Source organism: Poecilia reticulata, linkage group LG4 (genome assembly GCF_000633615.1).
Source record: "Poecilia reticulata strain Guanapo linkage group LG4, Guppy_female_1.0+MT, whole genome shotgun sequence".
Lineage (NCBI taxonomy): Eukaryota > Metazoa > Chordata > Actinopteri > Cyprinodontiformes > Poeciliidae > Poecilia > Poecilia reticulata.
The window spans coordinates 18652328-18669515 of record NC_024334.1 but is presented as its reverse complement, the minus strand read 5'-3'; the positions used below and the strand labels follow the sequence as shown (position 1 = coordinate 18669515).

General features: G+C 39.1%; 1 protein-coding gene across 2 annotated transcripts in view; it reads left to right on the top strand.

Moving 5' to 3' along the window:
- Window positions 1-1075: 1075 nt before the first annotated feature.
- prdm5 (PR domain containing 5) overlaps window positions 1076-17188 on the top strand; it is a 58594-nt gene continuing 42481 nt past the window's right edge. Inside the window, exons 1-8 of one of the 2 annotated variants that reach the window (XM_008407535.2) lie at window positions 1076-1189; window positions 7387-7470; window positions 10130-10252; window positions 13211-13376; window positions 13472-13649; window positions 13895-13987; window positions 14202-14323; window positions 14984-15063. In XM_008407535.2, the coding sequence (XP_008405757.1) occupies window positions 7462-7470; window positions 10130-10252; window positions 13211-13376; window positions 13472-13649; window positions 13895-13987; window positions 14202-14323; window positions 14984-15063 (771 nt within the window). In that variant the 5' untranslated portion in view covers window positions 1076-1189; window positions 7387-7461. Of the gene's footprint in view, window positions 1190-6425; window positions 6801-7386; window positions 7471-10129; window positions 10253-13210; window positions 13377-13471; window positions 13650-13894; window positions 13988-14201; window positions 14324-14983; window positions 15064-17188 lie in introns of those variants that run through there. The other variant, XM_008407534.2, reaches the window with a different exon arrangement.

Genomic DNA, 17188 nt, shown 5'->3' with positions numbered 1-17188 from the left:
GCAAAACAAGTAAACAAAGATAACAAAAATAGACATTAGAAATATATAAAACGTGAACAATTGCACAATAAAGGGCAGTAGCTGCAACCAGTGACGCTTACAAAAACATAAAACTGCAGCTCTGACACATTTATTATTCAATTAGTCAGACCCATTAAGTCCACTTCACAACAGACAAAACCAGGCCAAAATATCCAAATTCAGGTAGAATGCGTACTTGTTCCTTTGGCAGATTGTTTCACTCATAACATTTTCCCCATAAGTGAAATAATCTGCCATTGTAGTAAGTACCTTTCCGTCAATATTAGGAAATCATTCCCTTAAAACACCTGTTTGTTTCCGAAAAGTAATTTTTGTCTTATCTCACGCGTATAAAACAATATTTGCACTAGAATATCGATCAAAATTGCTCGGTAAGAGTTTATGTTTCTTTGCAGTGGAGCCAGGATCTCCCTCTGTGTTCTTCTCCGTCTTGTTGCGCAGGTGTTAAATATCAGCGGTGGGGAGATAATAACTACGGTATCTTAGTGAAAACAGAGTGAAAGTTAATGGTTTGTAGGGTCTTTAGAGGGCACTAGGTAAAAAGGAAGGTCATGACATTAAATAGTTCTGCCCTAAAAGGCCGAGTCACTGGCAGAGCAGCGGACCAAGCAGGACGTAGGTGTTGTAAATGCACCCAAAGACCTTCAAAACACCACGACAAGACTTGTTACCGAGGTGGGACTCCCTCTGCTGTCGATTAACTCACCACACTCACCAGAAATATGACTCCAGGCAGCTCACATGTAATTGTTTGAGATAAAGACATCCGTCCCATGAATGAAACAGCCTGTTTACCACCACTTCAAAATGGAAACGTTTCCTAAACAGCAGCTCGTGCACTCAGACACACCGGTTCGTTGCCCCCGATGTAAACACGCGCACCGTGACTTCGGTCTTTGCCGAAATCCTCGTCATTTGGGCCAATCACGGAGCAGTTAGGCACAGAGCCGCGGCACAACAGGAAGCAACTGGCATAAACAGGGTCCGAACACAGTAAACAGAACCGCCGGGAACACTAAACCAGCGCAGATTAAAGAGGAGCTGGGGGTTTGTGGAAGAGGTGTCCCGAAAACCGAGCATACACAAACAGTGAGTGATTGGAGATGATGCCAATCTCTGACCGTACGGCGAAAGTCAACAAATCAAGGTGAGCGAAGACAGATCGACTATAATGGAGATCATGTGAGGTCCGAATGAGAGTGTCAGCATCTTACGGCAATGTATTTATAAGTTGTTATAAGTTGTTCGGTCATTCTTTAGTGTTTAAAGCTCGGACATCAAAACTCTTCTTTTACGTTCTTTAAATTGTCAGGTCTTTTCTTTTTTAAACCAAACAAGGTAGTTTCAACTTCTTGAAGAAAAAAATAGTTGAAGATTTTGAACTACGCTTTTTTAAATAGTACAACAGTGCTTTGGAAAGTTTTCAAGCCTCATAAAACGATTTCACCCACAAAACTTCCGTATCATTCATGTGAAAAAATTAGCACCCCATATGACAAGCTGTGTTTTCCAATACCAAGAAATTAAAGAAAAATGAACAATTAGACTGAATAATATGCTTTTTAAAGTAGGTGAAGTGCAGTTCCTGATGTCGAATAAATTAGGACGCCCCATAATCGTCTTTCCACTGAAATTGCTACAATCACACATCGGTGTATAAGGTTGAAATCTGCGATTCTACACTGTATGTAAAATGCTATGCAAGTGGAAAATGTTCAAAATAACTGCCTTCATTCAATGTCTGGTCGTACAAGGAAGTTTACCCTGAAAGCAGAAGACAAGATGCTGAAAGAAGTCTCCAAAAATCCTAACGTGCCATCATTGGTCCAACAGCAAGTCCTTGGGAGTAGTCATCCAAAAAAGTTGTAGATTCAACTCCATCTTCCTCCTGATGAATATTGACGTGTCCTTGGGTGAGGCACTTGACCCCAAACTGCCTATTGATCTGTGTACTACTGTATTACAGTGTGAATGTACGCTTGCGTAAGGATTGAAACCGTTTGTAGAGACATCGTAGCTAAAGCAGACCTCTGTCCTGTATCATGTTGATTACCCACAATACACCACGAAATTCACCAAATTCTGGCTGAGAATTAAGAACACAGATAGTCTTGTGTTGAGTCTGAGCTCACCTTGATCTCGTTGAGATGCTGTGACTTAACATGGAGCTTGAAAGGAAACCCTCAAACGTTTCACAGCTGAAAGTAACTAGCAGGGTAAACACATTTTGTGTTTATGTACTTTGTGCGCTGCTTCAAACAAGGCTAATGTGTGTTGTTTGAGTGCAATCGAATTGGCTTCTCTTCCAGGTTATGGTAGTTGCAATCAACAGTTTTCCTTCTGACAGATTAGTTTGTTTTTCCATTGAATTTTTTCAGGATGTGCCACGTTAAGTGATTTAGCATTGTGTTGTTATTTGAAAAACATTGTGATTTTAAAGGAGGTGAACACTTACTGAATCTGCTGTGCATTTTCATTGGGGGAAAAAAGTTTGTAATGCTCAATCTGATAGGTTATCGCAATAAAACCAGCCTTGGTAGCTGAAACTGTCACAGAGGATGAAGACAGCAGTCAGAACAACAGTGAAACTCTTATGTCCAGCGTCGGCTCCATTAACCCCTGCTTTTAAAAGTCACCTTATCTCTCTGTGTTTTGTTTAAGGTATTAGAGGCTTTAGATAAGCTTAGCAAAAACCATTTTTAATGTCTTTTCTTTTTTTTTACTAATTCACTGTTTATAATCCATCCTCCCGCCGGTTGACAGCTGAGATAGGCTTTAACCTCCCAACCCCTTCGACTCACTGTAATACTAAGTGGTTGCAGGAAGTGTGACAGAGTGAGGGCATCTGTGTTGGGAATGCTCACTTATTTACTCATACACCAGATATTCCTCTCCATCAAACTCCTGATTTGTGGTCTACGCAGCTCAAGATTCACCTGGAAACCGAATACTTGGAGTGGCTCCAACTGAAGGCAGCTCGGCCTACTTTCTGATTAATCCAGCAAATAACTATTTAAGGAATAAAATAAGACGCAAAATCTGTCACAAACGTAGGCAGTAGGCGACTTTAAATTCCACACCACTTTTCCTGATACACATGCACTATAGAGATAGCAGCGCAGCTAAAGCAACACGATTCTTTAAAGTTGTGACGCAACATGATGTTCCACAGTATATTGTACATTTTGTGCATGGTAAGGCCAGAAACAGAGTAACAGGAAATTTGGTTATAAGGTAAAGTGTGGAATCTGTGTGCACATAAACAATGCGATAGAAAAGGCTTGGTTGAAATGTGTTTTTTTTTTTTTTGTTAAGTTCTGATGATCGTTGACTTGTTTTCTGTGTCTTTTCCTCAATCTCTTTAATCTGCTCACACACACACTGCTGCTGCTTACGTAACCATATCACATAAGACTGGCGACAGTCACACATAAATAAAATGAAACTGATTAGACTAGCCTTTACGGAGGGTATGGAATGAGGAGGAGAATAAAAGCTAAAATTCACGCTACAATCTTTGCCTCACTTGGTTACATCCATAAGGTGAGCTGAGTGACGCCCAGCGCTGGACGGTGAATGTCACTTTGTTTTTCTTCCATTTGTATGACTTGCATACAAATGGCATTAAAAGCCTGTTTTTATACTTCACCAAATCTTATTATTTGTCAAAAGGTTTTGGAAAACAGATGTTTCCAGATTTTATTTTAAAAGCCTGGCCTATTAAAATATGATAGGAAAACCGTAGCAAAGTTTTGTATTACTATTTTAGGAAAGGAATGAAACCGGAGTCAGGAAAAGTATGGAATTATGCCAGGAGAAATGTGTGTTAATGAGCAAGACAGCTGAATAATTCTGAATACTGAATAATAACCATGGAAGGGATGATTTACTACCCAAACGTGTGCTATTAAGCACAATAAGAAGTATTATTTTCATTATTCTGTTTGATCAAGAAGAAATGAGTTCCTGATTTCATTCAGCTTAGTTTATTTCTGTTTGCATATGATATTTTTTTTGTCATATGTCTTCCTGTGGGACCGTAAGGCTGCTTTGCTGCTGGCTTCAGGCCAGAACCATAAGAACCACAATACCACAGATGAATTCAAGCCAAGACACACAGAACATTAAAACGTTTGATTTCACGCTAATGGTAAGTGGGGCAAGTGAACATGAAGTTCTTTCTCATCTATGTCGAAGAGTCCTTGGTACACCTTCAAAGCACCTCTGGGGGAAATAAAAAACCTCAAGTCTTCTTGGAAATGATCGGACTTTCCTTGCACACCTTTCTCTTTGACGTTTGTCCAATTCCTCTTTATAAAGCTGACAAGCTCGGCCAAAAAAACGTACCGATGCAAAACCGTGCTCATGTCTCTGGAGGTCCTTCATTAGGCTCCGGTTCGGGATGTGGCTGGGTCACCGACCCCGTATCAGCTTCAAATAGCTGCTTCTGTGTTTTCCTTGCTTTTTTTTGGGGGGGGGGATTGGGTTCACAAACCTTTTATAGAAAGTGCTGCCTCGGGTAAAAAACAAAGTTTTCAAAGTATGACTGTGACAGGTCAGCAAGATTTCAGGATTTCATCCATCCGTCATCTGACAAATTCATACTCGCTCCAATTTAGAGAGACGGGTTATTCTAACAGAGACATGTTTGGACTTTGGGGGTCAGAATATGCAAACTCTGCAGAATAATCCCAGATTTAACCTACATTGAAGTTGTACAACAGTTCTCAGGTTTGTAAGCTTCTCCCCTTTTTTCCCTCTAAGTGCAACAATGGTCTTTGTGGAATTGTACTCCAGTTTTTCTGTAGCTTTTGGAGACATGGCTTCTTCCTCTCTGAGCGGCTTTTCAGGTAGTTTCACTATAAACACTAACATTCTCTTCAGCCAACAGCTTCACAACTTCTCCAGATTTTGTTCTGGCGTATATTTGCATGTTTGGGATCAAAACACGTTCACCCCTGAGTACGGCTGGACATGTTTAGATTTCCATGTCATAGTTTGTACTCATAAATGTGTCACCTGGAGGGATCTGGAAGTGTTGTCACAAAATTATTCACACTAGCTGATTCATTCAGAACTTTTAATGATATCACAAAAGAAAGAAGCATTTCACATGTTGCCCTAAAATACATTGACTGGTGTGTCTCATTTAAATTAAATAAGCTCGCAAAGTCACAACATTGTCATCTGAAGGCATAGTTATGTTACAATATGTTCAGTTCTAAGCTTGAAAAAAACAAATAATCTTAATATATATCTTATTATTTTAACATTTAGCTAATAAACATGTTGCCGACCCTAACTGACCTAAAACAGAAAAAAATTATTCTGATTTAGTGCCATTTAGACAAACAAAAAACATATGGGGTTCTATGCTTGCCGATACACCTCTCCTTTGTTGCTTACAAATAACTGAAGAATTATGGCTCTCTGAGGCAAAAAAAATTAAGTTTCAATAGCTTAGAAATTAAGATTTTACACATGCTATATTGAATTGCTACTCGGTTATAAAACCAATAATAAGGCTACAGTAGTTTCAATTTACAATGTTTTAAAGACATTTTACTTAAAATGTCTTTAAAACATTTTAAAGACATTTAAAATGTTTTAAATGTCTTTAAAACATTTAAAATGTTTTTAAAATGTTTTAAAGACATTTTAAAACATTTTAGAGTTGAGAGTGCTGCTCTCAAGTGAGAGCAGCACTCTCACTTCCACATATTTTTACTCAAGTAAAAGTAAAAAGTAGCCTTCCAAGAAATTACTCAAGCAAGAGTAAAAAAAGTATTTGGTGAAAAGTCTACTCAAGTACTGAGTAATTGATCAAATAATCAATTACTCAAATGATCAATTATTTAATACTTAAAAATGACATCATCAGATAGACCAATATATAAAGTTAAGTGGAAATGTTGGTATTTTAAGGGTGGAAATAACAATAATTCATATAAGTAATAAATTAAATTGGGGTAAAAAAAAAATAAAGATAGTTTCCTTCAATCAAAAAACATAGGAAACTTTAACAAAAACTGCAGGCGTGTGTCTGTCTGGTGGATTTTTGGCTAAAACATGTTTGCTCCTCATTCAATGTCGAATATCCAGAAATTTTATTCAAGTAAGCGTAGCGATACTTCATAATAAAATGACTCAAGTAAAAGTAAAAAGTACAAAAATACGTCAAAAAAAAAAACCCTAACAACTTCTAAAAGTTATTTTTTTCAAATGTAAGTAAATATGATTGAGTTAATGTAACCAGTTACCAGCCAACTCTGCTTACTGTACTTTTACTCAGGTTGACTTCCCCCCCCCCCACCTTTTACTTTTCGTGTTTTAGTTGCTTTTTGGTAAGTCATCACGCCACTGAGAACGGTCAACATTGCAGCCGGTGTACAACCCAGCTGCTGTGCTAAGAAGCAGCAGCCCGAGTGAAACGCAGGCTGCGGCGTGCAGCAGGAGAGTAAGGTAGCCCCCGGCTGCAGAACTTTGGACCAATCAGGACGCCGCTTTGCCTTCCTACGAGCAGGACCAACAGAGAGGTTCAACCTGGACCGCTCTGAGAAGAAACTATCTGCTTTCAATTCAAACTGACAAAGCTCCTCCACTTCCGCTGACACATAAAACAACCAACTAATTATCACTGAAGGAAACGTTTCCAAGTGATGACAATGTTGGGTATGTACGTGCCAGACAGATTTTCTCTGAAATCGTCAAAGGTCCAGGATGGAATCGGTCTTTACACGGCGAGGCGAGTGAAAAAGGTTTGTGGTTTCCGACTGCGACGACTAATGGGTATGAGTTTGTACACCGAAGTTACTTTTAAAAAGTTTTCTTTTAGCGCTGTAGATAGATTGTTTGCTCGCCTTGTTTCTCTCAGTCGCTGTCAAAGCCTCGCTATGAGCTCCAGACTGCTGTGACGTTAGATGCCACGTAGCTACAGTAACTGCAGCGGTTCCTCTCCGTTTCCTCCATGGAGTCACGTCCGCGAGGAAGCGTCTCGCGCCTCCGCGTTCATAATCATTTATCCAGAGGTTTTTTCCCCCAAACCTTTTAGCGCCATTTTACTTACAACATACACATCCCTACACGCCTCCATTATGCTCCCGTTTATGCAGAGGAGACTCCTAAAGCTCTGAAACGTGTCAGAGGATGACGGGGTTCGTGCGTCAAATTGTTAATATGAGGTAGTAGCTGAATACAATGTTACAACTTTTAACCACGCCCCTTGTAAATGTCTGTTTTACTATACTTCTAGCTATCGTGTGAACAATGCAAATGTTGGCATAAGTCTTCCATGACGTTGTTTTCGTTGTTTTACTGAAGTTATTCCCTCTCCTCACGTTCAAGGGGGAAAAGTTTGGTCCGTTCGCCGGTGAGAAAAAGCTGCCCAGTGAGCTGGATGAAAGCTCGGACACCAGGCTGATGTGGGAGGTGAAGGAACCACTCACTATATGCTTTACCGCACACCGTTCAGTTGTACACACACTAAAACAAGAAAACAAAATGCTAATACACCCCACTAGTTGTAATATTTAATTTCTATTTCATTTGTCTTTAGTATTTTAATTTTTTTTATCAAGTGATGAATTATCATTACATGACAATGGAAACATCTAGGTAACTTGGAAGTTGGAACATGTAGTAGATCAACGTCGAGAACAGCCACGCTCTGAAATAAAAGGAGAAATGATTTTCCAAATCCATTTTCACGCTCCAATCTGAAAAGTGTGGTGTGCATTTGTGTTCAGCCCTGCTGAGTTGAGTACGCTTACAGCTGAAGGTTTTTCGGGGCGTGTTTTTCCCAGCGTTCCAGATCTTTACTTTGCAAAATAGTTCAGTCACATTGAACAGATTGTGCCAGTTAGACGTAAGCCTGGACTTTCATTGGACCCCAACACATAAATATGCTTTTGTGCATACTATAACAATGTCTGTTTTTACAACAGATCCTTGTCCCATGTTGGAAGATGCATATTTATATAAAACTAGAGTTACAAAATATTCCACAAAATATTAAAATTTCATGTTTGTTTAAAAAACAAGTAGATATTTTCTTTCTTTTGATTTTTATAAAATAAGTTCAATGCTCAAAATCTTTTAATATTAACTCTTTACAAAAACAATATGTAGTTTATTATTATTATTATTATTATTATTATTATTATTATTATTATTATTATTATTACAGGTAGGTTTTTTCTTTAGTTTGAGAAGCATGTGTTTTAATTTTTCATTGAAAAAGAATACAAGAGTGTTGCTCTTGATCAGCTGTGTCACTATTTTTTGTCCAATCTGTGCCTAAAATATGAATCTATTTCAAACATCACATGTTGAAATCTGTTTTTCCTATCGTGATCTTGGTTTCAAAAGCAGTGTTTATTTCAAAAGAGTTTTTATTATTATCAAAGAAAGAAATTGTGCTTGAATTGACGGATAATCAAATATTTATCTTTAATATTTTTATTTTTTTATCAATCAAATTTTATTTGAATAGCACATTTCAGCAGCAAGGCATTTTAAGGTGCTTTACATAATTAAAGAAGAAAAAAACGGTATGTGACATTAATAAATAGATGAAAAGTAAAGATAAAAACATTAATTAAAAACATCAAAACCCACACTCTAATCCTAATTTAGCCATAAGCAACTGTAAACAGGTGGGTTTTAAGTTGAGATTTAAAGGCACCCAGTGTAGGTTTATGTAGGACAATCCACTGAACTGCCTTAAGAATGTATAAAAAACATATTTTTGCCAGAGTGGCACTAATTATTTAGTTTTATGTGATGCCTAGAAAGATTGATTTGGTTTAAGGACTTTGTATTTGAGCGTTTGATCACGTTGGATCTTTGTTTTACTGACGTGTGCTGTAATACTGTAACGAGACTCTTGGATCGTTCTTATTTTGCAAAAGCGAATGCAGACCTTGTTCTTTGATAACAATAATAAGCCGAATAAATCACTTTTCATCACACAATCTTCAAAAACGTAACATTTAAGCTGTCATGGCAACCTGCTCAGTGTGGGGCAGAGTATAAAGCAGTAAGCTAACGATGAAACATCACCTAACGCTACATACCGTTTTATTTGCTACATAGAGCGAGCAGCTCTGGGGAGAGATAATGCACCTGATTGATCTAAATTATTATTATTGTTTTCCCCCCTTGATTCGTTGCTGTCGATTATAAATACGTTGTTGTCAGATTGTTTTGTTCCTTTTCCAGGTTGTTATTCCATCAACGTTGACTGGAGCTGATAAATACCCGTGACAGCTGTGGAGAAATTTCATGCTATCCCGATGCCAATCAAACTGCTTCCCTGCGTGTTCAAAAGCCAGATGTTAGCAGATGTTAGCGTGTTTAAGATCGGTGGAATGAGACCAAGAGAAAAACTTTTGGAGGAAGACTAGCCTTGAATATAAAGGACTTACTGTGTAGAAACAAATAAAAAAAAAAATGGAAAAATTTGAATTTTCAGCTGATTTTGTGCAATGAAAAAGAATGTTTGTTTTTTGCACAAGCAAATTTAATCAAAACTTCAACCATAACAATGCAGATGTGAGGTTAAGCTAACAGCTGTGACAGATCATGTGTAAACGTTTCATGATTAACAGCAACTGGAACTAAAAAGTAAGCAGAGTTCGCAGTCTTGGCATGGAAACGTAATTGGAATTAAGTAGAATAAAAAAAAAAACCGCATCCTTTATCGGAGAACACAGCTGTCTGCAAAAAAACCCCACAGGTTTATCCAAAGAGATTCTCTGCTTCTGTGTGATAAAGGAAACATTTAATTACGTTGCAGATCAATGAGCCAAAGCCAATGTAAAAGCTGACTCTCATCACTTGTTGGGTGCAAAGTAGCTGGAGATAACTGCAGCGTTTTCGCCACTGGTTATCTGTTGTTGTCATATTGTGAGGCGTGGAGCTGCGTTCGGTGACCAGGTGTACACGGGAAAAGGTCAGCGCTCTTTGTTGTACAGAGGACCAATCTTCAAGGCATCAAGCGGGGGGGGGGAGAAAGAAACTAAAAAAAGAAGCAGTTCGCTTCTGAAAGCTCTCACAGTTGCTCTGTTTTCTTTCCTTTTTTTTTCAGGTTCGTGGCAGTAAAGGGGATGTTCTGTATATTCTGGATGCAAGTAATCCTCGCCATGCCAACTGGCTGCGGTTTGTCCATCAGGCGCCTTCACAGGAGCAGAAGAACTTGGCAGCCATTCAGGTACATTTCCACTCAGCAGACAATGAATCCCTCAGCCTTAACCCGATCAATAAAACAGGCTGCAGGATAGGGGAGTAAAGAATCGTGTCTCTTTTCATGGAATAATCCAAAACGTTCGCTTTTTCCCTCGTAGTTTTGGGCAGACGTCTGCTTCCAGTTTTCCTCTGCGTTCTCCTCATTTCGTCATGTTACAACCTCAAAGTTTAATGTGTTTCATCGTGACAGACTCAAACAAACGTAGCCCGTAGTAGTCAAGTGGAAGGAAGTGACTACATGGTTTTCAGAAAAATGTTTCCTTCCAAAAATCTTAAAAGTGTGGCATGGTTGTGTATTCCACCTGCTTCACTCTGGTGCAACTAAATAAAATCCATTGCAGCCGGTCGCTTTTGGAAGTGAAAAATGATTGTGATTTGCTTGGAAGCTGCAATGTAAAGATAAGTGAAAGGGAAAGGAGAAGCTTACATCTGAGCCACATGATATGGAAAATATAAAAAAACCCACTGCTTTAATTAAGCAGTGTTAGTAATTCACATCATTTACGAATACATTTTTTAAACTTCTGATGTTAAATGTCTCATTTTATTAGAGCTTAGTAGAATATTTGTTTGTGCGAGAGCGCCGTAAGATGTGAGTTATTTTTTCCCAAATTCATATTTTTCATCTTTTAAGCCATGTCACATATTCTTTCAACTTTACACCACGGGTTATGTGTAAAAATATAAATACTGTAGTTCAATTTTAGAAAATTGCAAAAAGTAAAAAAAAAAAAAAAAAGTCATGGTTTTATTAAAGCTATCAAAACTTTGCCAATCAAATTATTCATAAGCAGAAAATAGGATATTAGAATAGTCCTAAAAATACTAATTGTGAGAACATTATTAAACCCTACCAGCTTGTGTTATTATACAAAAATATTTATAGATGTAGAAACCTGATAGAGAAATGCCACAAAAAGACTGTCATTGCCGGGAGAGGAAGTCCTACAGAGTGTCGACTCGGAGACGCTGAACACAAACGCTCAAGACACTTTTATGACCTATTTGTTAATAAAATGTGAATTATGTCTTATTTTCCTTGGACTTTACGGTTATGCAGTGCTTCATGTTGATCCATCGCATAAAATCCCTCAGAAATAGTCTGAAATTTGTGGTTGTGAAAGGACAAAGCGTGAAGTAATTGACATACTTTTGCGTAGCGCCGAGAAACACAACCAAGAGGTCATGTGAATTTAATTTACGTTTATACAAACTGGAACAGACAAGCCTGGAGCAAACACTGAAAACTGTCAGGAAATCCTCGTTGACAGCCACAATTATTATTATTATTATTTTTCATGTAATAAAAATATGTTTCACAAATACAATCGCTTGCTTAAAGGATGCTTATGGTTCAAATATGTTCCTTGGACGCCACGTCCCTCTGCAGCCAGATGTTGGAACTATTACGAGTGTAATTTGGGGTGTAAAGTTGGATACGAAGCAAAATTCCTTATCTCAATTTTGTATTCCTAAATGGCTGAGAAAACATATCTTTTATATGACTCTTGTGATAAATGATGTGTCAACAACAGTAGCCAGGTCTACAGCTTCCTAACAAAAAATAAAATCAGATGATTTGAAGAAGAAGAAGAAAAGAGAGAAACGTAAACACAATTTCTGAAGGGACACACAAACGTGAGGCCGGAGCCTCTGTCTGCAGCTCATAAACTTCACCTCTTGCACTTTAGTGTAAAAAGACAAAAGGAAAAGAAAAAAAAGATAGCTCTCCCATGACAGAAGAAAAATAGAGAAGGAAAGAAAAGAGCATGAACACTTGGGTCTTAGGGCCAAGTTCCTGCCATTAATGCTGGAACACACAGTTTGATTGGTTGTTTAAAGGTCACGCATGTGAGTTAGACCTCTGCGTTTCATCAACAATGACATTTATTGTTTGGTTTTCCTCTTGGTAATCATTATTTATGTACATTTAGAATCCTATAATTAAAACAAAATGACGGTTTGATTTTATTAACGTGACCTTTCAGGACAGCAGAGTAAATGAACACATTTTTAAGGTTACATGCCTTTGACCTGTGGCCTCAATCAGGCTTTAAACGAGTGCTGTCTGGGTGTAATGGGTTCAGCCAGCAGGCTTCGGTAGACTGACTGTAAAATAAAATGTTCTAGCTGATTTAGAACCGGGTCAGAGTGTTTTTGGCTCTACGTTCCACCGTGTTCTGCGAGTCTTACTACTTCTTGAACCGTCTGAGGTTTGACTAGGCCATTTCTACATGTAGAAATGTCTCTGGCTGCAGATTTTAGCTCACGCTGTCCTGGAAAGTAAACTTCCACCCCAGACGGAAAGCTGTGCTCTGTCCGTCTTCCCGTCAGGTGGGATTAGCTTCCAATGACTTTGATTCAATGTGTTCATGATACATTTCATTTACTGATTGTACATGCAATGAAGACGCCTATTTCAACAACAGTATTTGTGGTTGTGGCGCTATAAATGTTGTCATTCAGTCACAACCATACAGTTACCTAAAAGAATGAGTGATAGTTTTTTTTCCCATCATCGCTATCACAAAATTTCATTTTGGGATGACATTTTTTGGAATTTCATCCCAAAAAATATCGGGATAAAATTCTAAGTCCATATTCCTACGCATCTGTTCGCTAATGTTTTCTTACAAAACCTTTTAACCCTTAACATTACAGAATTTAATCATGTTTTTAATTTTTTTTAAATATATATTTATTGATATTCTTCTTGAACAAACGGTGGGTAAAAAAATAAAAATAGTAATCCTGACAATGAGGACGGTTTTAGTTTTTTAAAAAAATATCACTAATTTGAATTTACTGTGACAACGATAAACCAAAATCTTATCATGATAAATGAGAAACAATACGATACAATACACTCTCACTTTATCGCAACGCCTTATCAAATGTGACGATGTTCTGTTTTCTGGGTTAGGATGGAGAGAACATCTTCTACCTGGCCGTGGATGACATAGAGACAGATACAGAGCTCCTGATTGGCTACCTGGATAGTGACATGGAAGAAGAGGAGGAGGAAGAGGAAGAAGTCGTGAAAGACGAGGACGAGAACAGCAAAGAGGCCAAACATCTTGTGGAAATGGGTAAACCCGAATCTCTCTCAATCGGTTTACGAAACCACGTGCAAGGAAACCCGTTAGGGTTCTTCTGTGAGTGACTTCTTCGCATATCTGTGCAGAACTTGTCATAAAGAAGGAGGACCACCCCTGCCTGCTGTGTGAGAGCAGCTTTCCCAGTGAGGAGATCTTGGCGGCGCACCTCCAGAGTCTGCACCAGAGGCCCAGCACCGAGGAGAAAGAGTTCAAATGCAGGAACTGTGGCAAGAAGTTCCCCGTCAAACAGGCTCTGCAGCGCCAGTGGGTTTATTCATCTGTCGCTTAGCTGGTTGTTAGGCAGCTGCATAATGCAAGACTGAAAAATACAGAAAAATCCTGTCTTTAGCTTAAATATGTGGAATAGGACGGCGCCGAGTTCACAGGTTGCAGCAAACAGAGAGCGTTAAGATTATAGAGTTGTGGATTGCACAATTCCTGTTTTTTTGTTTTTGTTTTTATATTTCATGGTCACATCTGATCTGTTCTACATTTGTGTTCCTCCTCAGCGTTTTACATTGTTCTGAGTCTCTTGACCCGTCAGGCGACTCTAAGGTTCATCAGTGTTCCCTTTGCCACAACACCTTCAGCTCAGAGTCCAGGTAACACACGCATGCACACACCCACGCACGCACACACACACACACACGCACACACACACGCCCACGCACACACACACACACACACACACACACACACACACACACACACACACACACACACACACACACACACACACACACACTAACCTTCTTGCATGTGAAACTGAATTATTTTGTTCCTCCTTATTTCCCTTCCATATTTCACGTTGCACAGTTTCGAACAGCACAAGGAGGCATGCAAAGGAGACGCCAGGTTCATATGCAAAGCGGAGAGCTGTGGGAAGCGATTCAAAAGCAAGGACGCTTTGAAGAAGCATAAAGGAAATGTTCACACAGGTGGGAATCTGTGTTTGCGCTCAGCGCGGTGCCTTTGTCTTTGATGTTCTCTGTCTCTTGCTCCTCCCGATACACTCATATACAATTACAGCCCCATCAATTATTGTTTTCATGTAACGAACGCGCTTGCCCATCAGCGGGGCTCGACGCTCAAGGAACGAAAACAAAAAAAAAAAAACTAACGTGACCTCGATCAGTTAAAACCGCTCCAGTGTTAAGACCCGTCTCTAATTACATGAGCTCCGTAATTGCTGACCTGTGTTTTCTGGGGCGGCTTTACTCCGCCAGATAATTGAGCTTCCATAGCTATTTATGATGGGATGTAGGGCAGCGTGGAATCCGCGAGAGCCTCAGATGTGAATCGAGTATCAAAGAGAGATTAGGATATTCATCTGAGAGGCTGATGGAGCCCAAAGTCGGGCCTTCATTCTTTTCCAAAAATGTGGTCGGGATGGGGAGAGTGTGTGTGGGCGAGGCGGGGAGGGAGCGGATCAGACACAACAGATGTTGATCTGGTAATTTAGATGGGGTAAAGGCTTTACAAAACAGTGGGCTTACTGTACATGCAATCATAAACTGGTCATTTTTTTATTGATCAATGCTTGTTCATAAATTTGGCTCTACTTCTGTCATTTATGGGTTTTTCTTTTTTTTTTTAAGGAAGTGCACGACGGAAACTCACTTGCACCATATGCAACAGAAAATGTTCTTCTTCCCTGAATCTTCAAGAGCACAGAAAGGTGAGGCGTTCTCAAATACAGCGTCTTGCAAACGTATTCAGGTTATTGGTCTTTATTGTGATACCCCTAATTTGATGAATAAAAAAAAAACCCATCATTAAATTGTAACATAATTACAAGTCAACTCCTGTTAAATACTGATTGAATAAATAGAAAATTGTGGTTTTCTCACATTATCAAACATAGATATATTTATAAAATATAGCAAAATAAGAACTGCCTAGGTTACTGAATAGAAAAATAAAAAATGAAACAAATAAAAGAAGTTGACGCTGCTCCGTCATTGTGGCTCGGTTGAATGAGCGCTATTAAGATGAAACTTTAGGATCTTGTCGAGTGTTTACACTTCAAAACAGAACCGCGTAAAGAGCATTTTGTATTCCACACTGAACTCTGTTTGGACTATTTCTCTTTCCTGTTCTGGTATGGTTCTGCCATCTTTGTTTCTGTATCAACTGACCCCTAACCCTAACCCTACCCTAACCCCCTCCTCTTAAAGATGACCAGTGGCGCCCTCTTTTAGATGGCAGTCCAACTAAAACTAGTTAATTGACTGGAACAAATTTTGATGTAATAAATCATTAATCGGCAATTACTTGTAAGTTGAATATTTGCATCTCTAACCCTAACTAATGCCATTTCAGTGAAAAAGAAACCACCCCACTGCGGAGAAGGGTTCTGGTGAAACAAGGCTAAAATTGATCTTTTTGGTACAAAATGTCATGAGTGACTGGAACTAAAACTGCAGATCATCCTGCATACACCATTCTCACCATGAAACATGGTGGCTTCGCGTCGAGGGGATGTTTTCGTTCAGCATGGACAGGGCAAAGTTTATGGAGCTAAATAAATCGCTCTCCCTAAATAAAACCGGTTAAAAACTGCAGAAAGATTTGAGTCCGGGACCCGACAACGACCCCGAAACCCACACCAGAGCAGTACGGCGGGGGGGAAGTATGGTCTGGTGGTATAATGGCCTAGTCTAAGTCCAGATCTAAATACATTTTCGGACCGGTGACAGCTGTTAAATATCGCTGCTCTTCATGCAGCCTGACAGAGAACAGGCTTGGATCTGCTGAGGGTTTACTCAGCTCTCTCAGTTTTTACAGTGATCTCTCTTTGGAGCCGTTTCTTCCAGCTCGCTCGTTCCCATCCCATCGTGCGTCGTCTGAAATGCACTCTGACCTCTTTATCTCACGTTCTGAAGTGCTTTATGTGCCCCTCTGATCACTTGTTCCCCCACTTTATGATCAATTTGTTGCAAATGTATGCTGGGCGACACAGAGCAGTGGGCTAGTTCCTCTTTCACTAGCTCATCCAAACAGGTCTTGTGAAATTTAAGAACCTCTATTGGCAGTCTGTAAGATTTTAACCTTGGCGTCAGGATCCTCTCTCCCTCTTATTGATGGATTGCAGATTTGAACACAGCTGTTTAAATAATTTCCCTCTCACAATTTATTTTTTTTATGCGGAAAAATGTTTGCTTTTGTTACTGTGGATATCATCCTAGTTTTGTTTCGCGCTTTTGGTCGCTTATGCCTGGGTAAGTTCTCATCAGAACTGCATTCCTCTGAGTCACACAGCTGTAATTTTAGCGCAATTAGCTGCTATTACATAAATCATTTTAAATAATCGGTTATAACATAACATTGCAAGAGCAACGCTTTCCACTCAAAGTATGGGATTTACTTCACAGAGTTGCATTTTGGAACATTTAGCTCAAGTCCTCACTTGGCACTGTCACGTTCAGCTCTTCTCTTATGTAATGCTGTAAATTGCTCATTTGGCCACTGAATGCATTGAGGTTGGTGATTAAAAAATGAAGGGAAAACGTTGAAAATGTAGCTGAGATTTCTGTATTTTGGCTCTTGTATTTCAAATTATTTCTCTAGTTTTTATATTTACCCCCTTTTTCCGACTGGTTAGGCTTTTAATTATTTGCGTTTCTGTTCTCACAGTTGCTTCACTCAAGCTGCCATTCATTTTGCTGATTGTGGTCACCTGGTTTCCATGTCAGAAATCACTCCGCCTAGAATTTCAGCTCTTTGGTTTCGTGATCCCTCTGTTGGTCCTGTCCAGCTTCCCGTCACCTGTCTTTGATTTAATCCTCATCTTTCATCAAGCG